The sequence below is a fragment of the Gorilla gorilla genome, chromosome 8 (genome assembly GCF_029281585.2).
Source record: "Gorilla gorilla gorilla isolate KB3781 chromosome 8, NHGRI_mGorGor1-v2.1_pri, whole genome shotgun sequence".
Taxonomy (NCBI): domain Eukaryota; kingdom Metazoa; phylum Chordata; class Mammalia; order Primates; family Hominidae; genus Gorilla; species Gorilla gorilla.
Genome location: NC_073232.2, coordinates 136,672,108 through 136,699,644, shown reverse-complemented (window position 1 = coordinate 136,699,644; position 27,537 = coordinate 136,672,108). Strand labels below are relative to the sequence as shown.

The 27,537-nt window shown below is 43.7% G+C and overlaps 1 protein-coding gene across 3 annotated transcripts; it reads left to right on the top strand.

Annotated features, from left to right (window-relative positions):
* The first annotated feature begins 3,424 nt into the window (after nt 1–3,424).
* Nucleotides 3,425–25,406, top strand: OAT (ornithine aminotransferase). Of its 3 annotated transcripts, none has more exons than XM_031015268.3 (11): nt 3,425–3,552; nt 7,950–8,036; nt 10,169–10,396; nt 13,398–13,622; nt 13,725–13,820; nt 16,810–16,937; nt 18,772–18,894; nt 19,638–19,766; nt 20,866–20,979; nt 21,721–21,865; nt 24,607–25,406. In XM_031015268.3, exons 3-11 carry the CDS (start codon nt 10,198–10,200, stop codon nt 24,765–24,767), a joined length of 1,320 nt encoding a protein of 439 aa, XP_030871128.1. In that variant the 5' UTR covers nt 3,425–3,552; nt 7,950–8,036; nt 10,169–10,197; the 3' UTR covers nt 24,768–25,406. The 3 variants fall into 3 exon arrangements, with proteins under 3 accessions (XP_030871128.1, XP_055210047.1, XP_055210046.1); XM_055354071.2 differs by lacking the exon at nt 3,425–3,552 and adding an exon at nt 3,899–4,288; XM_055354072.2 differs by lacking the exon at nt 7,950–8,036 and having other exon boundaries at nt 3,450–3,552.
* The last annotated feature ends 2,131 nt before the right edge of the window (nt 25,407–27,537 follow it).

Here is a 27,537-nt window from a genome sequence, read left to right as displayed (position 1 = left end):
CCTAAATACCTGTCCTGACTTGGTGCACTGGGAGCAGGAAGGATGCTTTACACATGCTGCCCAGACTTCTGCTGCGAAGACATCTTTTTAGGGTGAATATAATCTGGGAAACAAAATTTCTCCTGCAGGTTAAAAATCACCAAACACTTATTTTCTCTGTGTCGTTATCAGTTTTCCTCCTTGGCTGTCAGCTTGGATTTTCCTTTTTAATCATTTGAAGCCCAGGTATATGCAGGCTATACTAATAAGAAGTCAGGACGAGTGGGACAATGAAGGAAGCAACGCAAAGCAAGAGATCTGCATAGCCCACGTGTTGTTTTTCTGGCCACTAAATACTAGAGAGTTGTCTGTATAAGAAAATCAATGATTCTTTCCTTTTTTAAAATACAGTTGCAGCTTTTTTAGATGACCAATGTCGCAAGATTTTTGTTCACATCTGTTAAAGGAGCGTTTCTGGAACTTCTCCCTCCTTACTGAAGAGACTCATATGGGTCGGGCATGGTGGCTCATGCCTGTAATCCCAGCACTTTGAGAGGCAGAGGTGGGCAGATTGCTTGAGTCCAGGAGTTCAAGACCAGCCTGGACAACATGGTGAAATCCCATCTTTACCAAAAATATATAAAAATTAGCTGGGCGTAGTGGCATGTGCTTGAAGTCCCAGTTACTCAGGAGGCTGAGATGGGCGGATCCAGGAGGTAGAGGTTGCAGTGAGCCATGACCATGCCACTGCACTCCAGCCTTGGCACCAGAGCGAGACTCTGTCTCAAAAAACAAACAAACAAACAAACAAACAAACAAAAAGGACTCACATGGTGTTGCCTGATGATGTGAAACCCCTCGCAAGGTCAGGCACCTGAGGCACTCAAGGGACATTTGTCGAATGAACTGATGAAATGAATTTAGGTCTTGGATGTCTGTTATGAGGGCCATGGAGTTTTGCTCTTGTTGCCCAGGCTGGAGTGCAATGGCACAATCTTGGCTCACTGCAACCTCCTCCTCCCGGGTTCAGGCGATTATCCTGCCTCAGCCTCCCGAGTAGCTGGGATTACAGGCATGTGCCACTGTGCCTGGCCTGAGGGCTACTCTTTATATCCTCAGGTTTTATGGTCCCCATATAGTTAATTACTTGAATTATTAATAGTTTTTACAGACTCAAAAATCTTTGTAGTGTGCACTTTACCTTTATGTTTCTAGATTGAACAAATTAAATACATACAAATAAAGCAGCTCTGTTTCTTGGTTGAAAAGAAGCAGCTTTCAAGTTCAGGTCTCTCTGTCAGGGCCACATTATGCTGAAAAACAACTCTAGTACAGAAACCATAAAATGTTATCATGCTTTCTGGACCTATTGCATTTTTCTGATAAGAGGAAAGAGATAAAACCCAGACATTCCAGCAACTTCTTGCATATGAAACTCCTTAAAGAGCACCTTATCTGTGAGCCCAAAGACATTGTAACATACTTTGTGTTACCCCTGGATCCTGGGTGTCATGTGCCTCTCCTGAACTCACCTGCTCCTCCTTGACAAGGCATAACTTGGGAGTCTTGGGCTCTATAAGAGTTCCAAGAGCTGGGCATGGCCCCACATACCTGCCCAGGTTTATAGAGCAGGACCGTGGAGAAACCATTCCTTTCTGACCCCTTGGGCGGAATAACCTAACTTCCAGGAAGTTAATCACATTGTATTGGGTGCTGTGGAGGAACATGAAAGAAATAAAAGGCAATGTTCTGCTCTCAGTGAGTTCCGGAGAGCCCATGGCCACAACAGTCTGAGAGAGTGACCTTGGTCTAGGGCAGATGGAGCCCAGGGGGACTGAATCCCTTTTGGTGTCTTGCTCTGCACATCTGCAGATATTGGCTCTGCTGTTCACAGCTCTGCACCCTTATCACTTTCTTATCCCTACCATTTAGCATGGACTTTACTTTCTGCTTCGCTAAGACTTATCTTAGCCAGTTATGTATGTTGGATGTCTTCCAATTGCTCCCCTACCCCGTCTCCACCCTTTTCCACCCTGCTGTGTGTCCCAGGAGGCTGAGCTGTCTTAAAGGGCTCCCCTGGCCTCTGGCCTCCTAATGGCTTCAGCCCATGTGGAAGCCTGACAGGAGATGCTCATTATCCAGCTCCTTCCCATGCAGTTGCTGATGACTTTGGTGACCAGATAGCCTTTCCCACACTCCTCTCTTTGGGTTCTGGAATTCTGGAAACCCCACTTGGAGGCCGTTGGGCCTAGGATGGATAATGGCCCTCGCTGGTGCATGAGGCCCAGGTTATTTCTCCATCCCTTGTGGTTTACTTGCCTACATTGATTGACTGATTGGTTGATTAAGATGGTCTTGCTTTGTTGCCCAGGCTGGAGTGCAGCCTCAACCTCCTGGGCTCAAGTGATCCTCCCACCTCAGCCTTTGGAGTAGCTGGGAACATAGGTGTGCCACCACACCAGATTAATTTTTATTTTTTTTTGTGGAGACGGGGTCTCACTGTGTCGCCCAGGCTGGTCTGGAACTCCTGGGATCAAGCAATCCTCCTGCCTCGGTCTGCCAAAGTGCTGGGATTACAGGCATGAACCACGGGCCCCCACCACCACGTTTTAGGAAATGTTGACTTTGGAGTGTGCCCTCTGTTTCCAGCTGGGCCCCTGACTGGTCATTGTGGTCTAATGGAGTGTGGTGCCGGCAGCTGTCAGCGCCTGCCCTCTGAGAGGGGTGGCGAGGGGCACACAGGACCAGACTGCCCCTACTGTTGGATGACTGGGTAAGTCGCTTTCCTTCTCTGGGTCTCTGTTTTCCAATATTTAACATATTGTTGTGGGCTAAGTGAAGTCCAAGTCCCTTCCGATTCTAACATGAGGTTGTCCCGGAATATCTATTTTGTGTTCTGAATTTAATAACCGGCTGTGGAGGGCACCACAGGCAAATCTGTACTGTGAGTGGGTTGCTGCCACTCAATTATCTGACAGCAGCTGCGAACAGGTGGGCAGTGTGTTTTCCATAGGCAGCGACGACTTTTGGAGGTGGATTCAGAGGCACAACTAAGCAGCGCGGCGCATCAGGGTTCAAGGGCATGGGGCTCCCGCAGCTGTGGCTGGGGCAGAGCTGGGGCTGGTCCCTCCCTCCAGGAGCACAGGGCTGGTGGTCCAGCCTCACGTCTCTCGGCCTCCAGCCACACCCGGCCCGCGCAGTGGGGGGCCCAACAGACTCTTCCTTTTCGGGCCTCAGTCTTCTCGTTAGCAAGGGCGGACAATGACTCTTCTCGTCCCGCCAGAGGAGGCGACCGAGGGGGCCTGAGCTCAGGTACAGGCCGGCGGGCTCAGGAGGCGCGAGCGCGGGTCGAATTCGCGGGAGGAGCAAAGATCCTTGATGCGCGGCCGGGGGGGCGGGGCGGAGGACGGGACCCACGCGATTGGTATCATGCCCTCCACCCCAGCCAATGAGCGGCGAGGGTGTCTTGGGGGGGGCGGGGCAGAATCAGCCTTTAAGTTGCAGCGACGCTCCGGCGTCACTGTTGCGCTTCATAGTCGCCGCGTGTCCCCGGTTGTCGTCAGGCGCTGTCAGGTACCGTCTGGGCGCCGCGGTCGTGGGGCTCTGGTTCGGGCCCTGGCCGGGGTTCCCTGACAGCGGCGGGGGAGGCGGGCGGGCGCGGGGTGGCCGCGGCCCGGGTTCGGGGGATGCTGGCTGAGGGGGCGCGCTGGGTCTGGGCCGGGGAACGAGCCCCGCTTCCGCGGCCCGTTTACTCTGCGGGCGGCTCGGACCCGGGCGCCCTGGAGTCGCCGGCCGGCGCGCAGCTTCAGGGGGCAGGGGCGTGGCGCCCCACGGCTTGCAGGCCCGAGTCCTGGTTCCAGCCCAGAGCGGCCGACGGGCTGGCGGGCGGGCGGGAGGGGCGGGAGGCAGGGAGAGGCTGAGGATGTGGCAGCCCCGCCTGCCAGACCGGGCGGAGCCGCCGCCCCCTGCGCTCGCGGCCTGTGGAGGCCAGGACTCGGCCCACCCGGCCAGGAGACCTCGAGGCGCCCCGGGGTTCCGGGGACGAGGCCTTTGGGCACCCTTGGTTCCTGGGGTCGGCGGGGAGGCTGCGTTCTGGGGACGGGGGAGCTGTGCAGTAAACCGGTGGCCCTGGTCACGCGGCGGGAGCGCTGATGCAGCCTTGGAGGGCTGGGTCCTCCCGGCCTGCTCCTGCGCCCTGCAGATCGGCCTGCCCATCGCTCCCCTCTTCCAGCCTACGATTTTTTTTCTCCAGCCTCTGTCGAAATAAAGAAAATTACGGAAGCAGAACCTTCCTTACAGTAACGTGCAGGTTAATTAGATGGTGGGGGATGGGGGGGGCAACAGGACTTTCAGCATGAAAACCTCCCGTTGGGGGCTTTTTGCAAACCTTGCTGAGCATCAGTAAATGGGCCTGGCCGGTGCCTTTCCTCAATCGCCTTCCCGGGCTGGGCACTCGCCCTGTGACCCACCGTCTCCTTTTGTCACTCTACATCTTACCTTTTTGGTGTTCAGTTTTACCTCTTAGATAAATTACGGTGATAAATTAAGGGCGAACAGAGAGTGACTTTGGAAGGAAGTGGCTTTACCTTAAGAAATGACTAATGTTCAGTTTCCAAATTCTAAATTTCCCCTTCTGGGATTGAAAGGGTTTCTGTGGATAAGCTAGTTCTTTCAGTTAACCCCGGAACTGATCTTTAGTTTGTAATCAATCGCTCTTAGCCATGTGAAATAACAATAGACTCCTTTCATTAGAATATCCTGGTTCTGTCTTTAGATGAATCTTTTCATAAAAACGAGCGTTAAATTAAAAAGCTTATTTTTGGCCCGGCATGGTGGCTCACACCTGTGTAATCCCAGTATTATGGGAGGCCCAGGCAGGTAGATCACCTGAGGCCAGGAGTTTGAGACCAGCCTGGCCAACATGGTGAAACCCTTTCTCTACTAAAAATACAAAAATTAGCCAGACATCGTGGTGCGCGCCTGTAATCCCAGCTACTCGGGAGGCCGAGGCAGGAGAATTGCTTGAACCCGGGAGGCAGAGCTTGCAGTGAGTTGAGATCATGCCACTGCACTCCAGCCTGGGCGACAGACTCCGTCTCAAAAAAAAAAAAAAAAAAAAAGCTTATAGTTTTGGGTTTACAGTTTTTCATGGTGTTTAAGATTAGTTTTGCATCCCCCCTCCCAAAGAAAAATCCAGTATAACTTTAAATAGTAAACATTTTTAAAAGACATTTTTTCCCTCAAAGCAGCTGTCTTAATATGTATTATCCCCATAGCTTGCCTTTATTACAGTTATTTGTTGCATATTTTATGCCCTTTAGTGAGTTCTTGAGGACCTTTCAAATCTCAAACATTTACAAATAGCGATGAATGCACGAATTTGGATGTGTGTGGAGGATGTGCTGTAGTTGACCCCAGTCCTTTCTCAGTAGTAAAACTAGTTGTTTGCCAATGATGCACTTGGCTTGAATTTTAGCCAGAATACTGATTACGTCAAAGAGACTTCTGTTGGTAGAACTTTTTTTTTTTTTTTTTTAAAGGCCTGTATTTGTGAATGGTTACCTCAGGAAAAGTAAATATTTGTCAAAATAGCAAGAACAAATTTACTCCTCAAGTTGAATATTTTAAATGGCTTTTGGACAACTTTACGCTGACTATTCTTTTAGAGTAAGAAAATAGTTTTTAACAGTATAGGCTAAATTAACTTCAAAATGCAGCCTTTTGTGGAAATTCTACTGTAGGTATGTTCTAATGTAGATGGATGGGCTAGATGGAGGGAGTAATGGTAGCCTGAAGGACCCTGTTAATTACGTGGATAAAACCTTCAGTGTTAGAATTCTAGCTTGCCAAGAGCAATTTGTTCTCATTTCCAGGACCTGAGTATGGGCGTCAGGTAGATGCATGATAGCTGCCTGGAACACATTATTTTGACCTTTGAAGGCCATTAGATCTAATGAAGTAAACTCTTGATGAAGAGATGAGTTATTCTAGATGAGGTCAGAGAGTGAACACCCCCTCTTAGAGTTAGACTCAACTTGGTCAGGGATAGGTGATCCCATGGTCTTGATCACTTGCTACCTTGACTCCCTCAGGAGTCCTAAGTAAGACTGACCTCTTTATTTGATAAAGGCCCACAGGATGCCCAACCTGGGCTAGGTTCTAGGAATGCAAAGTGAATTTTATTGTTTTTTAAAGGAGCTTAGAGTATAGACTTATAGGCATAAAAACAAGTGGCCTGCAGTGTTAGGACCCATTACAAGTCTGCACAGTCCCTGGGAGTCTCTAGGAGGGACTTAAATAGTAAATTCTCTAGGGGAGGGTGAAAAAAAGCTAATATGGATGCTAATTATGCATAGAAAAAATAACCAAATGTTAATGGTTATCATGCAAGTGTAAAATTGCCGGTAATTTTCTTGTCTGTGTTTTCTAATTTTTTATCAACTGAAAAATGGTGTGTGTGTGTCTTTTTAAACAGTTTTAAAAAGAAATCATGGCACTGTTGGTTCTGATATTTCAGAAACTGGCTAGTTTTAAGGGCAAAAGGGAACCAAGTGGCCATTTTGTGCTGGATTTGGCACAGTAACATTAACCCATTTAATCCTCAGTGACACTTCAACCTCATTTTACAAATGGGGAGACTGAAGCTCAGAAAGATTGACAGAATCACCCAGAGTTACTCTTCAGAACCACAGACAGAATTTAAAATCCCTGTCTCCATATTCGGGATTTTCCTCTTGATTCTCCCGGTTTTGAAACCTTTTTGGAAGAGGATGTTATTGATGTTGGCTATTTTTAAGTCCATCTTAATTCTGCTCTAAGATTTCTCATACAGTGCCAAGCACAGTAACTTGAACACAGAAGGTTCTTTAATAGAAATGCGTTTACAGGATTTTGATACATCATGGCTCATCCAGTTTCTGACCTTTCCCAGTTGAATTAAATATCCAGACTTCATCTTAAAAACCTTAAGAATAGCTGACCTATAGCACAGGTGTGTGCCTGTAGTCCCACCTCTTCCTGAGGCTGAGGCAGAAGGATCCCTTGAGCCTAGGTGTTCGAGGCCAACCTGGGCAACATAGCTGAGACTCCATCTGTAAGTGAAAAGAAACAAAAACCTTAAGAATGAGTATTTGTAATGTTTTGAATGATATTATTTTGTCACCAGTTATTCTTTAATAAAACTGCCTAAACTTAACAGGTAAATGAATTTTTCATCCCATTTCTGTTGGAAATTAGCTGTGCAGATAACTTTTATATAAAATAAGAATGTTGAATTTAGATAATCTCAGATATTCCTTTTTTTTTTTTTTTTTTTTTTTTAGCGACACAGTCTCGCTTTGTTGCCCAGGCTGGAGTGCTGGTGGCACAGATCGTGGCTCACTGCAGCCCAGAACTCAGGGCTCAAGAGATCTTTCCACCCTAGTCTTAGTCTCCTGAGTACCTGATACTACAGGTACGCATCGCCACACCTGGCTAATATTCGTATTTTTTATAGAGACGGGGTCTCCCCATGTTGCCCAGGTTGATCTTTAACTTCTGGGCTCAAGTGATCTGCCTTGGCCTCCCAAAGCACTGGGATTATAGGCATGAGCCACCTTGCCTGGCCCTAGAAAGTTGTTACGGTTTAGAGCACCACTAAGTATTGCCTGAGTGTTTTACTGCTAATTTGATAGGCAAAAATTAATGTTCTAATTTTTTAGTTGATCAAACAATTTATTCATACTGAGCAAAGCATAAAGAGTCCAAGAAAGAAATCATACATGAATGTTTTAGACTTCGCAGTAGTATTTTGGGGAAGTTACATATAGTACAGTTAGACATTTTTGCTAGCAGCTACTTCCCGTTGGATGATTCTTACATCACTTTTGTTTTGATTGTTGGTACCCACCCCTTTGAGATAAAGTCTGATGAAAGTTATGGACCTTCTTGGAAAAATATACGTCTGCATGTAATTCTGCATTTTATTTCAGGAGATTTTGGACTCTCTGCAGACTGTCCCTGGATCTTGGGTTAAAAATCTGTATTCTAGACTGAACCGTGGGAAGAAAAAATAGTCGGTGAGTCTTTGGCAAACCGGAGTACTGGATTTTGTTTAGCAATTGCAAATTCCTGAACATACTGGATTTACTGGGTAGTGCCAAGTTTAAAGGGAAGTAAGCCAAACTCCAAGTATTATGTTTTGCTAATTTGGCAGCTCGAATCAAGAGTGGCTGTGAGATTATACATGGTTTGACTTGTCATTGGTAGACTTCTGTTGAAACATGAATTAACTAGTCTTTTAGAAAGTAAGTATAGATGGAATAAGTATGCCTAGTTTTTGGCAACTTTCTCCTAATCATGAATTTATCTTTAAGCTTTTTTTTTTTCCTTCCAGAGGTGATTCCTATGCACATAGTCTAATTTCCTTTTAATTATTAGTTTCTTTCATAGCTTAGTTTTTACTTCATGGCTTATCAGGATGCTTAATGGTAAATTGGGTACAAAGAGGTGTGTGAAGCCTTGTGGAGGGGCTAGTTTTAGGGCTGGGGGTGACTGGGGAGAGTAGCTATGGCTCTGACTTATGTGATGGGGCGGCAGGGTAAACACCAGCCTGCTCAGTGATGTTTAGACTTTAACACTCATACAAGTAACGGATTGTAGTTTGTAGTTTGACTCTCTCTAGTTTCTCAGTTACCTTTTGCTAACAATAGCTTTTTCGTTTGTTTGTTTGTTTGTTTTTTGAGACGGAGTTTCACTCTTGTTGCTCAGGCTGGAGTGCAATGCGCAATCTTGGCTCACTGCAGCCTCATCCTCCCAGGTTCAAGCGATTCTCCTGCCTTAGCCTCCTGAGTCGCTGGGATTACAGGCATGCACCACCACGCCTGGCTAATTTTGTATTTCCAGTAGAGACGGGGTTTCTCCATGTTGGTCAGGCTGGTCTCGAACTCCCGATTCAGGTGATCCGCCTGTCTCTGCCACCCAAAGTGCTGGGATTATAGGCATGAGCCACCGCACCTTACAATATCTTTTATGCTACAATTTTTCAGGATAAGTTTTGTAGAAACAACCATCCTAGCAGAATAGATTGTTTTGTTTGGGAATCTCATATATGTGTGTGTGTGTGTGTGTGTGTGTGTATGTGTATATTTATGTATGTATGTATATGTTGGTCTAATTCAACTTGCTGTGAACACTTTAAAGCTATTATAAGTTAACATTTTTTTCCTAGTCTTTTTGCCTTTCACCTTTGTTTATGATAAATTTGACCTACAGAAGTTTTAGATATTTGTGGCTAAATAAAAGATTTTAGGCTGGGCACAGTGGCTCACACCTTTAATTCGAAAACTTTGGGAGGCCGTGGTGGGTGGACTGCTTGAGCCCAGAGGGACGGACAGTCCCTCTGTCTCCTGCCCCATGCCTAGTCTCTGGCAGTCTTCTCTGATTTGGTCTCCCTGCCTCTGGTCTCTGCCCTACAGTTGTAGCTGTCTGATAGCATTGTGCCTGATGGTATTGGACTGTGGTAGGTGCTTAACAAATACTTAGTGTTTAGCAGGTACTCAGTCAACACACAGTACATTAGCTCTGGAAAGAGTCTTACTCTTATTGATTGGTTGGTTGATTGATTGCCTGATTGACAGGGTATCACTCTGTTGCCCAGGCTGGCCTCAAACTCTTGGGCTCAAGTGATCCTCCCGCCTCAGCCTCCTGAGCAGCTGGGGGCTACAGGCACAAACCACCACACCTGACTCAAGATTCTCACTCTTTTTTTTTCTTTTATAGAGACTATGTTGCCTAGGCTGGTCTTTAACTCCTCGGCTCAAGCGATCCTCCCATCTTGGCCTCCCAAGGTGCTGGAATTACAGATGTGAGCTATCACGCCTGGCCATTTTTTTTTTTCTTGAGACTGGGCCTTTCTTTGTCTCCCAGGTTGGAGTACAGTGGCACAATCTCAGCTCACTGCAGCCTCAACTTCCGGGCTCAAGCAATCCTCCCACCTCAGTCTCCTGAGTCGCTGGGACTGCAGATGCATACCACTATACCCAGCTAATTTTTCAATTTTTTTTTAGTGATGGAGTCTTGCTGTGTTGCCCAGGCTGGTCTCAAACTCCTGGGCTCACGTGATCCTTTGGCCTCAGCCTCCCAAAGTGCTGAGATTATAGGCATAAGCCAAGGATTCTCACTCTTAATGCATTCTCTTTTCTTTGGACAGATCTGTGGTTTTTCTACTTGAAGGACACAATGTTTTCCAAACTAGCACATTTGCAGAGGTTTGCTGTACTTAGTCGCGGAGTTCATTCTTCAGTGGTTTCTGCTACATCTGTTGCAACTAAAAAAACAGTCCAAGGCCCTCCAACCTCTGATGACATTTTTGAAAGGGAATATAAGTATGGTGCACACAACTACCATCCTTTACCTGTAGCCCTGGAGAGAGGAAAAGGTACGTTTCAAACTAATCCGTCTCTTCCCTTTTCTTGAAACCTTTTATAAAAAAAAATTGCTTCCATATTTTCACAATATACATTTTTCTAGATGTGTTTAATGTGTATATTGCAGACATGGTTAATTCTTCTTCTTTTTTTTTTTTTTTTTTTTTTTTTTTTGAGACGGAGTCTCACTCTGTCACCCAGGCTGGAGTACAGTGGTACAATCCCAGCTCACTGCAACCTCTGCCTCCCAGGTTCAAGCGATTCTTCTGCCTCAGCCTCCTGAGTAGCTGGGACTACAGGCGTGCGCCACCACACCCAGCTAATTTTTGTATTTTTAGTAGAGATGGGGTTTCACCATGTTGGCCAGGCTGGTCTCAGACTCCTGACTTTGTGATTCTCCCACCTTGGCCTCCCAAAGTGCTGGGATTACAGGTGTGAGCCACCACGCCTGGCCAGTTAATTCATTTATTGAGTGTCTAGTGCTGCTGTGTTAGGTGCTATGGAGGCTTCAAAGAGGAACCATTGTCTTTGTCATGTAGACCTTACCAAGAGGGAATGCAAGAGAAATAAGGAAAGTACTGTCATATTGCTGTCATTTTTTTCTTTTAACTTTTATTTTGGCATAGTTTTAGACTTAAGAAAAGTCGTAACAAGTAGTACTGACATTTTCCTTTTATTCTTCTCCCAGATTTTCCAAGTGCTAACTTTTTACTGTTTTGGTCTTAGTGTGTTCACTCCCTTCTCTTCTCCCCTCCCACGCCTGCATATTCTACATTGTTTTCTGAACTGTTTTGAGAGGAAGTTGCAGACATGACATCTCTTCTTTTTTTTTTTTTTTTTTTTTTGAGATGGAATGTCACTTTGTCGCCCAGGCTGGAGTGCAATGGTGGGATCTTGGCTCACTGCAACCTCTACCTCTCGGTTTCAAGTGATTCTCTTGCCTCAGCCTCCCGAGTAGCTGGGACTACAGGCCCACGCCACCACGTCCAGCTAATTTTTGTATTTTTAGTAGAGACAGGGTTTCATCATGTTGGCCAGGCTGGTCTCGAACTCCTGACCTCAGGTGATCCACCCACCTCAGCCTCCCAAAGTGCTGGATTACAGGCGTGAGCCACCGCGCCCTGCCACATGACATCTCTTTACCCATAAATACTTAGTGTGTCTTTCCAAAAACGCAATGACTTTTTGAGATAGGGTCTCATTCTGTTGCCCAGGCTGGAGTTCAGTGGTGTGATCATGGCTCACTGCAGCCTGGAACTCCCGGCTTCAGGTGATTTTCCCACCTCAGCTTCCCAAGTAGCTGGGACTACAGGTGTGCCCTACCATGCCTGGCTTATTTTTTGTAGAGATTAGATTTTGCTGTGTTGCCCAGGGTGATCTTGAACTCCTGGTCTCAAGTGATCCTACCACCTCAGCCTCCCACAGTGCTGGGATTGCAGGTGTGAGCCACTGTGCCCAGATGACTTTCTCTTTTATAACCATAGAGTAATTGTAAAAATCAACAACTTAACACTGGTACAGCACCATTAGTCTAGAGACCTAATCCAGATGTCATTTGTTCTCTTTCATAACAAAAGAAAAACCTCCGATGAGTTGCATTCAGTTGTCATGTTTAGTCTTCTTTAACCCAGAACAGTTCCTCAATCCTTGGTTGTCTTGGTCTTCTTTCCCTTTGTATTAAGTACAGAGCGTAAAACTCTGTAAATATCCAGTTACTCATGAACTTTTACTCACAATTTCAGCATCCACTAATGATTCTTGCCTGAATAAATGATTACGGTGGTAGTTGCCAAATGGTGGTTTAATCTACAATTTGGAATAAATAACAGCCTTAACCAAATAAAACCAAAGTTTATTACTTAGCTTTGTACCAGAAAATGACAATATAAGAGTATCACACATTTTGGTCATTTGCTTGTATTTTATTTGGTACCAGTACTGTAGACATATCTTCTTTTGAACTATTGAAAATCTGTTTCATATTACATGACATGGCAACCTTGTTTTTACTTTCCCACTAGCAATGTATGAGAGTGCCAGTTTCTTCAGATCCTTGTCAAAAGTTGCTTTTTTAATTATAACCATCCCAGGGAGTATGAGATGGTATCTCATTGTGGTTTTAACTTGCATTTTCCTAATGATTAGTGATGTTGAACATCTTTTCATGTGTTTCTTGCCATTTGTATATCTTCTTTGAAGAAATAGCTATTCAAGTCTTTCCCCATTTTTTAAATTGGGTTGTTTGTCCTTTTGAAATTGAGTTGTAGGAATTCTGGATATTAGATCCTTATCAGACACATGATTTACAAATATTTTTTTTTCCATCCTAAGGGTTATTACAGTCTACTTCTCATGATTTTTGTCTGTTATGTGTAACTTCTGCTTTTTTATTTTTAAATTTTATTTATTTTATTTTATTTTATTTATAGGCAGGATCTTGCTCTGGTGCCCAGGCTGGAGTGCAGTGGCACAATCTCAACTCACTGCATCCTCTACCTCCCAGGCTCAAGCAATCCTCCCACCTCAGCCTCTGTAACTGGGGACTATACGCGCGCACTACCATGCCCAGCATTTTTCTGTAGCGTCAGGGATTTTGCCGTGTTGTCCAGGCTGATCTGGAACTCCTGGGCTCAAGCAATCCCTGCCTTGGTCTCCCAAAGTGCTAGGATTACAGGCGTGAGCCACGGCTCCCTGCCTAACTTCTGCTTTTAAATTCTAATTTTGGATCCTAAATCTTAGAATTAGGTAAAGGTTTTACTCCAGAGTTTATAACCTTTTTGTGTTATTTTTGTTAAATGTGTGTTTTGAAGCTGGGCAGATACAATACAATTCTTAGTAATTCCTTACAAACCAAAGTTATTATGCCTGAGCTAAAACAAGCTTTAACTACAAATATGTATTAAATAGAGGTTCATATATAGGCATTCAGAGGGCCTGCTAGCACTCTTAATTTTTGGACTTTATGCCGTATAGTAATTGTCTAAAATTATTTTCCTTTCTTATGTATTTTAGGTATTTACTTATGGGATGTAGAAGGCAGAAAATATTTTGACTTCCTGAGTTCTTACAGTGCTGTCAACCAAGGGCATTGTCACCCCAAGATTGTGAATGCTCTGAAGAGTCAAGTGGACAAATTGACCTTAACATCTAGAGCTTTCTATAACAACGTACTTGGTGAATATGAGGAGTATATTACTAAACTTTTCAACTACCACAAAGTTCTTCCTATGAATACAGGTAAAACATTTCCTTTTTTTGTTAAATACCCTCAAAAATAATCTTTTTATTTTTTGATAGTTTAACATTTTAAAAAATCTGAACATTTTTCTCTCCTGATAGGAGTGGAGGCTGGAGAGACTGCCTGTAAACTAGCTCGTAAGTGGGGCTATACCGTGAAGGGCATTCAGAAATACAAAGCAAAGATTGTTTTTGCAGGTATGTGAAATTAAATATTAACTTCTATGATTGAAACATACAATATAATTTACTGTGGCCAGGCATGGTGGCTCATGCCTGTAATCCTAGCATTTTGGGAGGCCAAGGCAGGAGGAGTCTTTGAGCCCTGGAGTTCAAGACCAGCCTTCTGGGCAACACAGGGAGACCCTGTCTCTATTTAAAAAAAAAAAAAAAAAAAAAAAAAAAAAAATATATATATATATATATATATATATACACACACACACACACACACACACATATATTTTATATATAAAAAACATATATATATATGTGTAAATTTACTGTTTTAATTTGCTGATGAAATACTTGTAATATGTTTTGCCTGGTACATGATACATATTTGCTGAATGTTTCATAAAAATTTATGAGGGATTTCCTCTTCTTGGGATTATTTCTTCATATATGGGATTTTTCTTTCTGAACTCCATATTCCTCTCATTTGCCTGTCAGATTTTTTTCATAGCAGTTATCCAGTTAATTAGATAGTCTCACTGGTGGAGGGTTTGTGTTGGGTGCTGGGGTTGGGTGAAGTTAGTGTGGGGCCATGGCCTACACAGACTGTGGTTTGAATCTTGATATTGGAGGTCCTGTTGTGCCATGTTCCTCTTAGAAGCTGTTGAAAAGAGGAGGCTTGGAGTTGCCCTTGTTAGGCTTCTGGGACTGGATGAAAGGAATAACTTGAATTTTGGTTAGGGAGACTAGCAATTAATTGAGAAGATGTAGTTTGGCTGTTGGGTTCTTTATATGATATTCAAATGAGAGGTTCTGACTTGTTTTTTAAGCTTTATTTTTTTAAAAAACAAGTATGTGTACATTTGTCACTATAATGGTCAAAGTTCATTCTTGTGATAGTTGAAATCATTAAATATTCTGCCTTGTGAACACATGCAGTTAAATGATAAACCCCATAACATAATAGAATCCAGAGTTCAACCGAAGGCCAGAGGTGATTGGTATTTGAGGGGACAGATTGGTATTCCCAAAGAAGAAATCTTTGCAAAACTCTGTAACTTGCCATTTAAAAATCTTGTGCTTTCGTTGTAGGACAACATAACTGTCTCTTGCAAACAAAAATGGTGTTTCTGGTGATTTTCATTCTTATAGACTGTGTCCAGTCTCTTTCTTAATAGCAAAGGGTGCAAAGATGTTTTCACCTGAGTATTGAAAGAAGCTGGTGAGTCAGTGGGGTGGAGAGACAGAGGAAGACTGTCCCTAACTGTAAGTCCCTTATACCTGCAGGGTAAGTGACTGAGGATGAGGTTCCTGAGGCTAGGCAGGGGAGAGCAAATAGGCTTATGGTCTATCAGTGCATTTCTTCTTAAACAAACCTAGTCAAAATCAATGTGCTATTTTTTGTGGACAAGTGAAAGAAGAGATTACTTGTGGGTAAGGGATGCTGGTGAAAGAGGCTTTGCAAGAATAGTATTTAGAAACGAGATGAAGCCAAAATACGATAATCCAGCACTGATTAATGGAGTTGCTGCTGGCAGAAGTGGTGAGAAGATAAAAACATGATGTCACAAACTCCCAACCTCTCTGTCATTTTACATGGTGTCTTTCCTTCTTGAATGTAATCCTCTCTGAAATTATCTAGCTCACTTGCTTTACTGGTTTATGTCAGGTGTTTTCTCCCTGCTAGAAAGGAAGCTCCCTGAGGATAGGGATCTTGCCAGTTGTGATCATGATCTATTTCCCAACTTTTTTTTTTTTTTTTTTTGAGACGGAGTTTCACTCTTGTCACCTAGTCTGCAGTCTGGCTCACTGTAACCTCTGCCTCCAGGGTTCAAGTGATTCTCCTGCCTCAGCCTCCTGTGTAGCTGGGATTACAGGCGCCCACCACCACGCCCAGCTAATTTTTGTATTTTTAGTAGAGACAGGGTTTTGCCATGTTAACCAGGCTGGTCTTGAACTCCTGACCTCATGTGTTCTGCCTGCCTCGGCCTCCCAAAGTGCTGGGATTACAGGCGTGAGCCACTGCACCCGGCTTCCCCAACATCTTTATTATTATTATTATTATTATTATTATTATTATTATTTTTTGAGACAGTCTTGCTCTGTCACCCAGGCTGGAGTGCAGTGGTGCGATCTCAGCTCACAGCAACCTCTGCTTCCTGGGTTCAAGCGATTCTTGTGTCTTAGCCTGCTGAGTAGCTGGGACTACAGGTGTGCACCACCATGCCTGGCTAATTTTTGTATTTTTAGTAGAGATGGGGTTTCACCATGTTGGCCAGGCTGGTCTTGAACTCCTGACCTCAGGCGATCTGCCCACCTTGGCCTCCCAAAGTGCAGGGATTACATAAGTGAGCCACTGTGCCTGGCCTATTCCCCAACATCTAAAACAATGCCTGACATAGTAGATCCTCAGTCACCTTTATTAATGGATAAAAAATGTTCCAGCAGAAAGGGAGACGTCTGTCATTTAGCATCATAAAGGATTATAATATCAAGGAAGGTAAAATGGAAACGTGTTTGGATTGCTTGAGGATCTTTTCTCCAAATGAAATTGGAAATGCATTCTGTTGTTAGCCTGCAGTATTGGAGTTTTGAAAGGAAAACCGCTAATTGTCTATGAAGGATATTCTTTCTCATATCACTATCATAAATGCACCTTCTCTAGAAAACATGCATTCAAGACCTCAATTGTTAGGGCTTGGTATTGGGTTGGGGATTATTGAAAGAAAAGTAAGTTATCTATCTTCAGGGGCTATATATTCCAGTCAAGAGGCTCAGTAGAGAGAAATGCCTAAAATAGGAATTACAAGGCCAGACCTAGTGGCCTTGTGTCATAGGAGCCATGGTGTTTAATATCAGACTTTGTTTTAACAATTGAAAGCCCACCGAAGGTGCACTAAAGCAAGCCCTTGATTTATTTTTTGAGTCAAACTTCTTGTGGTGTTTTGTGGGGATAGTGCTTATTGAATTTTGGGTTTCTTTGAAATAATCACTGTTTGTTTCTCCTTTGTAGCTGGGAACTTCTGGGGTAGGACGTTGTCTGCTATCTCCAGTTCCACAGACCCAACCAGTTACGATGGTTTTGGACCATTTATGCCGGGATTCGACATCATTCCCTATAATGATCTGCCTGCACTGGAGGTATTTCACTAGCGTCATAGTGCTCAGCTCATTGGGAATAGAAATTAAAGCTGTTGAATATATGAATTAAAAGTACATTATATGACAGTAATGCAAATTTATCTCACTTAAGTTAAGCCACGATTTCAGACTTGTTCTCAGTAGCGATCAATTAGTTTCCAACACAGAGAAAGCTGAGTTCTGTGATCTACTCTGTACAGCCAGCCAACTACTTTAGATGTGTGTCCTTCATAACAGTTAACTTCGGTATACCTGCTTACTTACTAGGTAACATTTCTGTTTTTAGCTAGCTTTTTAAAATTATGAAGTGGAAGACTTTTTAAGAAAGCCTTAAGTTGGCTTTAAAAGGCTATTTACTTTAGATTTAATTTAAGTAATTAATTTCTTTTTTTTTTTTTTTTTGAGACAGAGTCTCACTCTTTCGCCCAGGCTGGACTGCAGTGGCGCTATCCCGGCTCACTGCAAGCTCCGCCTCCTGGGTTCACGCCATTCTCCTGCCTCAGCCTCCCGAGTAGCTGGGATTACAGGCGCCCACCACCACGCCCGGCTAATTTTTTGTATTTTTAGTAGAGACGGGGTTTCACCGTGTTAGCCAGCATGGTCTCGATCTCCTGACCTCGTGATCCGCCCGCCTCGGCCTCCCAAAGTGCTGGGATTACAGGCGTGAGCCACCGCGCCCGGCCATTAATTTCTTTTTTTGAGACAGAGTCTCACTCTATCACCCAGGCTGGAGTGCAGTGGCACAATCTCGTCTCACTGCAAACTCCGCTTCCTGGGTTCAAGTGATCCTCCTGCCTCAGCCTCCCAAGTAGCTGGAACCATAGGCACACACCACCACACCCAACTAACTTTTCTATTTTCTTTAGAGACATGGTTTCGCCATGTTGGCCAGGCTGGTCTCGAACACTTGACCTCAAGTGATCTGCCCACCTTGGCCTCCCAAGGTGCTGGGGTGACAGGCATGAGCCACTGTGCCCAGCCAGATTTAATTTAGGTACATTTGTGTATTAGAAAACAGGCTGGGCATGGTGGTACATGCCTGTAATCCCAGTGCTTTGGGAGGCCAGGGCTGGAGGAGCACTTTGTGTTCAGGAGTTCAAGACCAGCCTGGGCAGCATAGGGAGAGCCTGTCTCTACAAAAAAATTTAAAAATCAAGGTCAGGCGCGGTGGCTCACGCCTGTAATCGCAGCACTTTGGGAGGCTGAGGCAGGCAGATTGCTTGAGGTCAGGAGTCGAGACCAGCCTGGCCAACAGTGAAACCAGAGACAGTGGTGAAACCCTGTCTCTACTAAAAATACAAAACAAATTAGCTGCGTGTGGTTGTGGTGGTGTGCGCCTGTAATCCCAGCTACTTGGGAGGCTGAGGCAGGAGAATTGCTGGAACCCAGGAGGCAGAGGCTGCAGTAAGCCAAGATCGTGCCACTGCACTGCAGCCTGGGTGACAGAGTGAGACTCCATCTCCAAAAAAAAAAAAAAAAAAAATGAAAATAAATAAAAAATTAGCTGGGCATGGTGCGCAGCTACTTGGCAGGCTGAGGCAGGAGGATCACCTTGAGCCCAGGAGTTCGAGACGTTAGTGGGCCATGTTTGTGCAGCTATACTCCAGCCTGGGCAACAGAATGAGGCAAAAAAGGAAATGTAGGCTAGTGTAACTTAAAGGTGAGGTATTTGGAGCTTCTGATAATTGAATGGCAGTGAATTTGAAGTCAGAATTTACATTAGTGGGAAAACTTGATTTGCATACTTAATAGAAAATATGTGTGGTATATGCTTTCAGATTTCCAAGTGTGGTAGAAAGGAAGTTATTAAAACTTATTCCTGTTTCTTCTGTAGCGTGCTCTTCAGGATCCAAATGTGGCTGCGTTCATGGTAGAACCAATTCAGGGTGAAGCAGGCGTTGTTGTTCCGGATCCAGGTTACCTAATGGGAGTGCGAGAGCTCTGCACCAGGCACCAGGTTGTCACGTTAGCTGTTTGTGATAAGGCTGAATGTCGAGTTACCTGTTTGTGATGAGGCTGAATGGGCTCCTCCCCAACTCCTCTCTGAATTCTGCTGATTGGATAAATGCAAAGATTAAATTACTTTCCACTAGAGGGCGATGGCATTCTAAGAGCTTAAGTACTTTCTAGTGCTTAGAAACCTGCACAGAAGCTGTCTTTTTCCTGTCTCTGGCTTTGTCCTGGGCCCTGTGCAGAACTGCAGACCTGGTCTTAACAGCGTTTCCTTCCTCGCTGCTCTAAGAGCCTTTCACTCTGAGCCCCCGCAAGCCCTTTGTTGTATTCTCTCCTCCTTTCCCCCAGGGCTAATAGTAGTATATTTTGTTTACCATTTGAGAGTTTCTGTCACATATTAAATGTTTGTGGAATAAACAAATGAATTAATTTGTTCCCAGAGGGTAGTTAGGTCCAGAAAAGCCATACAAAACCCTCACCTTTGCCTCAGCACCTTTTCACTATGTAGAGCAGGGCAGAATGGGCCTCTAGGGAGATAGTGGCCTGACAAAGGAAATAGTTGGTGAGTCTGCAAGATTCTTATAGGATACTCTTGAAATTGTGTGTAGTTAAAACATTTTTTACAAATCTGAGGGCACATCAGAATTACACATTTATTGTTGGTGGGGGGACAGTGAAATAAGGATGGCTATTTTCCCTGTGGAAACGAAAGTGATCACTAATAGGGGTATTTTTTTTTCCCAATAGGTTCTGTTTATTGCTGATGAAATACAGACAGGATTGGCCAGAACTGGTAGATGGCTGGCTGTTGATTATGAAAATGTCAGACCTGATATAGTCCTCCTTGGAAAGGCCCTTTCTGGGGGCTTATACCCTGTAAGTTTCATGTTCCCCCTCTTTCCATTTCCTACTCTTGTAAAATATACTCCTAAAGTATTTATACATCAACTGATTGTGACAATAATGCTTTCAGATGGTTTGATTTTACCAAGTGTGCTGCAGGCCACCCGGAATATCTGTAATAAAAACATTTAAGGGACCAGTGTGTGACCCACTTACTTATTGCCTGAAGAATTGAGTGTGCCTTGGAATTTGCTATGACATTGGATTTGGGTGGAAACAGTTTACCCTCAAAGGACTCCTGTAGACTCCTGTCCTTTTTTCCAGTGTTCAGAAACATGGCATATTACTAATTGTTTAAAACCATGACTGGTGAACAAAGAGACTGAAAAAAATTAATGTTTGTTGTAGTTCATGTCTTGGGTTTGCCTTTCAGAGCCAGTAATTGTTACTACATCAGAGGTCTCTGAAGTATAGATGTTTTTGCTGAATAGACAAAACTTTTGCTAAAAAGAATGCTCAGCTTTGTTTTTTAAGCATTTAAACAAAGCATTTCATCTCGACGTTGGAAGGGATTGTGAAATTATATCATTGCAGAAATAGCTTTTCTCTTTTAGTTGCAAAATTATATTGTTTTGTGCCATTGAAGTGTACCTAAAGTATTTGTAATGTTTTAGGGTATGACTAAGTCATTAGGTTGTTACTGGTAGTTAGGTTGGCAGATGTAAACTCTTTCGTTGAAGTCATTAAGTATCAGTTTCTTGGCCGGGTGTGGTGGCTCATACCTGCAATCCCAGCACTTTGGGAGGCCGAGGCAGGCAGATCACCTGAGGTCATGAGTTCGAGACCAGCCTGGCCAACATGGTGAAACCATATCTCTACTAAAACTACAAAAAAAAAACCAAAAAACAAACAAAAAAAAAACACATGTGTGGTGTGGTGGTGGGCGCCTGTAATCCTAGCTACTTGGGAGGCTGAGGCAGGAGAATTGCTTGAGTCCAGGAGGCAGAGATTGCAGTGAGCTGAGATCACGCCACTGCACTCAAGCCTGGGTGACAGCGAGACTCTGGGGAAAAGGATGCTTAGTAGAATGCTTAGTGCTGAGAAATGACATGGTGAATTGACTGTCTTTCAGGTGTCTGCAGTGCTGTGTGATGATGACATCATGCTGACCATTAAGCCAGGGGAGCATGGGTCCACATACGGTGGCAATCCACTAGGCTGCCGAGTGGCCATCGCAGCCCTTGAGGTAAAGACTGATACAGCCACACAGTGTCTATTCTTTAAAGCAATGTTGAAGTGATTTTTAATTTGGGCCCACTGGTATAATAAGAAATTCAATAAGAATGCCAAATATTAGAAAACATGAAGTATAGAGGAAAAATTTTAGGAACAAGATATTCTCAAAAAGTAATTTAAACTTGGCCTAGTAGACTGGATTTCCTTCGTGGGCTTCCTGAGTTCACAGTCACCTGGCTCTTTGAGTTCTTCGGCCCTGGCTGGCCCTCATAGAACTCTCAACTGTGACCCACCTACCAGACCCGTCTTTTTGCTTAGCAAGCAAGTCTTCTTTCAAGTGTGGATTTATAATGTTTCCAGACTGATTTTTTAAGTGCCTGCTGAAGGTATACAATTATTATGTAATCTCTGAGGATAGATCTTTGTGAAGGGGGAAGAAACTATTGCAGTTTAGGAATTACATTTCGTCCATTGATGTATTCAATTAATGACAGTATGTGAGTTGCATTAAATAAACTTTAATCCTTATTTTGCCATGAATGATTGGAAATTGATTTGTGATGAAAGCAAGACTCTGAGCTAGTGTATGTTTAATTAGAAATTAATACAGGCTTTGAAAAATAGCAATGAAAGTTAAGTTCCTCTGGTCTTTTATCTAGTCACGGTTTTCCTGTGTTTACAGTCCCCATTGTCCTCCAAAAAACAAAAAAAGGACAGTCTTAATATTTGTATAATTTTTCTTTAAACGTAGGTTTTAGAAGAAGAAAACCTTGCTGAAAATGCAGACAAATTGGGCATTATCTTGAGAAATGAACTCATGAAGCTACCTTCTGATGTTGTAACTGCCGTAAGAGGAAAAGGATTATTAAACGCTATTGTCATTAAAGAAACCAAAGGTATGGAGATAAAACATTTACTCAAGATAATTTTTTAAGGAAGACCTAAAATACACTTGGTATTTAATTTAATTAATTTATTTATTTTTCGAGACGGAGTCTTGCTCTGTCTCCCAGGCTGCAGTGCCGTGGTGCGATCTTGGCTCACTGCAAACTCTGCCTCCTGGGTTCAAGCAATTCTCTGCCTCAGCCTCCTGAGTAGCTAGGATTACAGGCGCCTGTCACCACGCCCAGCTAATCTTTATGTTTTTAATAGAGACGGGGTTTCATAATGTTGGCCAGGCTGATCTCGAACTCCTGACCTCGTGATCCGCCTGCATTGGCCTCCCAAAGTGTTGGGATTACAGGCGTGAGCCCGCCGTGCCCGGCCACACTTTTTTTTTTTTTTTTTTTAAGATGGAGTCTTGCTCTGTTGCCAGGCTGGAGTGCAATGGCACCTTCTTGGCTCACTGCAACTTCCGACACCCTGGTTCAAGCGATTCTCCTGCCTCAGCCTCCCGAGTAGCTGGTATTACAGGCACGTGCCAACACGCCCAGCTAATTTTTGTATTTTTGGTAGAGACGGGGTTTCACCATGTTGGCCAGGGTGGTCTCGATCTCCTGACCTCGTGATCCGCCCGCCTCAGCCTCTGAAAGTGCTGAGATGACAGGCATGAGCCACTGCTCCTGGCCACACTTGGTATTTTAATTGGGTGTTGGGATGTTCTGTTTGAAACTGCTGACTGACATAATGACCAAACCTTTTAGACAGATTATTGTCTGATTTATAATTACATTAAGAGTATAAAAAATATAGCTCTTTTCTAAATGAAGGCACATTTAACCAATTTGACCCTTGTTCCTTTAAGACACTTATTTTTCTGCCTTAAATTAGTCATGCAGTATTTAGAGAGTTCAAGTTTTTTTGTTGGTGAGTCTGGACTTGAAAGTGTCCTCTTTGCTCTCCTTCCCTCACTCACTTTGATGCTTTGTGTCAGTAGAGGTTATAGGAGCAGCAGAAATAATGATATGAATGACAGTTATGGGGTCAATAATAAAAATAATGCTGGCTGTCACTTAATAGGGTGTTTGATGTTTTAGTACATCCTTTGTAACCCTTAGGTGTTCCTTGCTGGATTTTCTTGTGATAACTCTTCCTTTTAAAGCAACGATTCCAACCTCCCAACCTTGGCTGCACTTAAAGAATCACCTGAGGGGCCAGGCGCGGTGGCTTATGCCTGTAATCCCAGCACTTTGGGAGGCTGAGATGGGCGGATCACGAGGTTAGGAGATCGAGACCATCCTGGCTAACACAGTGAAACCCCATCTCTACTAAAAATACAAAAAAATAGCCGGGCGAGGTGGTGGGCGCCTATAGTCCCAGCTACTCAGGAGGCTGAGGCAGGAGAATCGCTTGAACCTGGGAGGTGGAGCTTGCAGTGAGCTGAGATCGCGCCGCTGCACTCCAGCCTGGGCGGCAGAGTGAGACTCCGTCTCAAAAAAAAAAAAAAAAAAAAAGAATCACCTGGGGAGCTTCTTAAAAAAATGAGTCAAAGCCTGGCCTTACCCCAGGGATTCTGATTTGACGGATCTGGGACGGGGCACAGGCATTAGCGATAGCCTTTAAGGTGATTCTGATGTGCAGCCAGGTTGAGAATCGCTGCTATAATATGTTGAGCTCAGGAAGCGAGTCCCTTTTTGGAATGTGTAGTGTTCACTGGGTTTTGAGTATTGCCCATTTTATGTCAGTTAATCATCTGTATCATACCCAAGTTCTTTTTTTTCTTTTTTAGAATTTTATTTATTTTATTTATTTTATTTTTTGAGACAGTGCCTTGCTCTGTTGGGCTGGAGTGTCTGTCGCCAGGCTGGAGTACAGTGGCATGATCTTGGCTCACTGCGACCTCCACTTCCTGGGTTCAAGCGATTCTCCTGCCTCAGCCTCCTGAGTAGCTGGGACTACAGGCATGTGCCACACCACGCCTGGCTAATCTTTGTATTTTTATTAGAGATGGGGTTTCACCATGTTGGCCAGGATGGTCTCGATCTCTTGACCTCATGATCTGCCCACCTTGGCCTCCCAAAGTGCTGGGATTACAGGTGTGAGCCACTGCACCCAGCCCATACCCAAGTTCTTTTGCATTAGTTCCTTGTGTGATTAATACAGCAGCCTTAGCACATTTTTTTTTGTTTTTTTTTGTTTTTGGCTTGGTCTTTTTCATTTATGAAAAACTATGATATGTCTAATCATATCATTCAAACCTAGTTATGTGCTTGCTGAAAAGTGAAGAGTAACTTCATTTTTAGGAGTAAAAACAAAGCAAGCTTGCACTCCAAGCTTCCCTTTCTTTTTTTTTTGAGACGGTGTCTTGCTCTGTCACCAGGCTGGAGTGCAGTGGCGCGATCTCCGCTCACTGCAGCCTCCGCCTCCTGGGTTCAAGCGATTCTCCTGCCTCAGTCTCCCGAGTAGCTGGGACTACAGGTGCGCACCGTGATGCCCAGCTAATTTTTGTATTTTTAGTAGAGACGGGTTTCATCATGTTGGCCAGGATGGTTTCAATCTCTTGACCTCGTGATCCGCCCACCTCGGCCTCCCAAAGTGCTGGGATTACAGGCATAAGCCACCGCTCCCAGCCCAAGCTTCCCTTACTTGAGCAAGTTCTGTTAATTTTGTTTTGCCAGGCTGCACTTTGCCCATACATATGGCAAGGGATGTTTAAACATTTATCTTTGAGCATGTACGTTTTACTATTTTTCTTTAGATTGGGATGCTTGGAAGGTGTGTCTACGACTTCGAGATAATGGACTTCTGGCCAAGCCAACCCATGGCGACATTATCAGGTTTGCACCTCCGCTGGTGATCAAGGAGGATGAGCTTCGAGAGTCCATTGAAATTATTAACAAGACCATCTTGTCTTTCTGAGGGTAGCCAGCTGTTTTCAGTGGTCCCCGGGAGCCAGCTGGAGACAGATGGTCCTGTAAAAGCTTTATTCCTAATGCGGGCACATTCCACTCCCATGAGTCTTCAAAAACTTTTTTTTTGAATTTTTCTTTTCAGTTGATACATAATAGAACAACGTTTATGAACCTGCCGTTTGCTTTGTAACGTAACTAAGATAATGTAATGGCATCTATATTCAGTTGAAGTATTTTGATGTGCATGTGTACTTCCTAAGGTGAAATGCATCTATATACAGACAGCCTCTAAATCAAGTCCTTCAGTATAATTGATATATGTTTTTATAATTTCCTCACTGGTATAAGTGTTTCATATTTGAAAAAGTTATCTCTGGGTATTGCATAAAAGGCTTCATCTTATAAAGTGAAATCATTGTTATTGAATTTTAGGAAGGATTAATGGTTAAGTGTATATAAAATACTAATATTAAGTAAACTTCATATTGGCCAACACCAGGGTTGTATTCTATGGATGTCATTATTTTGAATTAAGAATTAGTGTTTAACATTCCTAAATTGTTTTGAGTGCTTGATTATAATTTGTAAAAAATGTTTATTTTCAATATTTCTTTAAATTTAAAATAAAGCTTATATTTCAAATGTCTGTTTTGTGATGATTATTCACCTTAAAAGGAAGAAGCTGAGGCAAAATTAATATAGAATGTTTAGGTGGGCCAAGGTTGGGGACTGCAGCTCGGGACACACTTCCAGGTTGCCCTGGAGAGTGCTCCAGAGAACACTCTTTAAAGAAAAAAGGGTAGATTATACCCTCTACTGACACAAGGTGAAGGGGTGATTACAAAAGTTGTTTATCAGGAATTCTCATTGGCTTACAGAACTAACCTTGGTTAGTGATTGGCTACATGCTGTTGAACTACAGGGTATATGGCATTTGATAGATACTTGGCTTCAAGAGGTAATTATGTAGCTTGGGAGAGAGTGACCTGACTACAGTTTCATTCTATTGCCTCTCTGGGCCTGATAATTTAGTTTTTATTTTTTGAGATGGAGTCTCTCTCTGTCGCCCAGGCTGCAGTGCAGTGGCGCGATCTCAGCTCACTGCAACCTCCACCTCCTGGGCTCACATGATTCTCCTGTCTCGGCCTCCCGAATAGCTGGGATTACAGGTATGCACCACCACACCCAGCTAATTTTAGTATTTTTAGTAAAGATAGGGTTTCATTAAGCTGACCAGGCTGGTCTTGAGCTTCTGGCCTCAGGCGATCCCCCCAACTTGGCCTCCTAAAGTGCTGGGATTACAGGCATCAGCCCCTGTGCCTGGCCTGGGCCTGATAATTTAAAGGGGCTCACGTTCTTCAGTTACAAGATTTCTTTATTCCCCATGTCACTATGCTATTACTGCAGTGTTATCAGTTACTTTTTTTTTTTTTTTGAGACGGAGTCTCGCTCTGTTGCCCAGGCTGGAGTGCAGTGGCGCAATCTCGGCTCACTGCAAGCTCCGCGTCCTGTGTTCACGCCATTCTTCTGCCTCAGCCTCCCCAGTAGCTAGGACTATAGATGCCCGCCACCACGCCCGGCTAATTTTTTGTATTTTTTGGTAGAGACGGGGTTTCACTGTGTTAGCCAGGATGATCTTGATCTCCTGACTTTGTGATCCACCTGCCTTGGCCTCCCAAAGTGCTGGGATTACAGGCGTGAGCCACTGCGCCCAGCCTATCAGTTACATTTTTAAGCTTTTTGAGACTTATTTATTCCATGTGTTTTCTTTTTTTTCTATTGTTTTTTTTTTTTTTTGAGACAGAGTCTTGCTCTGTTGCCTGGGCTGGAGTGCAATGGCGCGATCTCAGCTCACTGCAACCTGCGCCTCCCAGGTTCAAATGATTCTTGTGCCTCAGCCTCCCAAGTAGCTGGGACAATAGGCCTGCACCACCATGCCCGGCTAATTTTTGTATTTTTAGTACAGATGGGGTTTCACCATGTTGGTCAGGCTGGTCTCGAACTCCTGACCTCAGGTGATCCACCCGCCTCGGCCTCCTAAAGTGCTGGGATTACAGGCGTGAGCCACTGTGCCCGGCATATTCCATGTGTTTTCTAACAGCATTTCAACTCTGATCTACAGAAAACTAGAAGTTATAAAAAGAATACATCTAAAAGATAGGTTTCATACTTCCCTTTCAAAGTAGCGCGTTCTCTGTGCGTATACTAATATTTATCATTTTTTTAAAGTTATCCTTTTTATATGTGGTGTTTTGCAACTTTTTCTTTTTTCTTTCTTTCTTTTTCTTTTTTTTTTTTTTTTACCTGAACAGAGTATTTTGGATGTTTTTCCGTCTTATTCTCAAATAACTAGTATTTCATCATATGTGGGTATACTGTAATTTCATCTCATATTGAGACCATTTGACTTGAATAAAACTTGTGACCACTTCATATCTTTTCACAATGGTGCAAAAGTGCACAGTGTTTCTATGGAGTAAATCCCTAGAAGTGACTTGCTTTTCAAAGAAAAAAACCTCAAGTTAATTGTGTCACATTGCTCCCTGCCTCCCCCAGGTTCTAAAAAGTTACCTCTTAGCAGTATGAGAGTTGAGTCTTTGGTACTCTGTCAGGGTAGTGTTCTGTCACTGAATGACTAGGTTTAAATGAGTGAGCAGTTACTGGGAAGCCTCCTCATACCAATTACAACTGGGGTGGCACCCAGGCCAGGTAAGCTCTCCAGGGCATTCAAGGTTGAGAACCTGTCTTAGGAATCTTATTAAGATGCAGATTTTTGT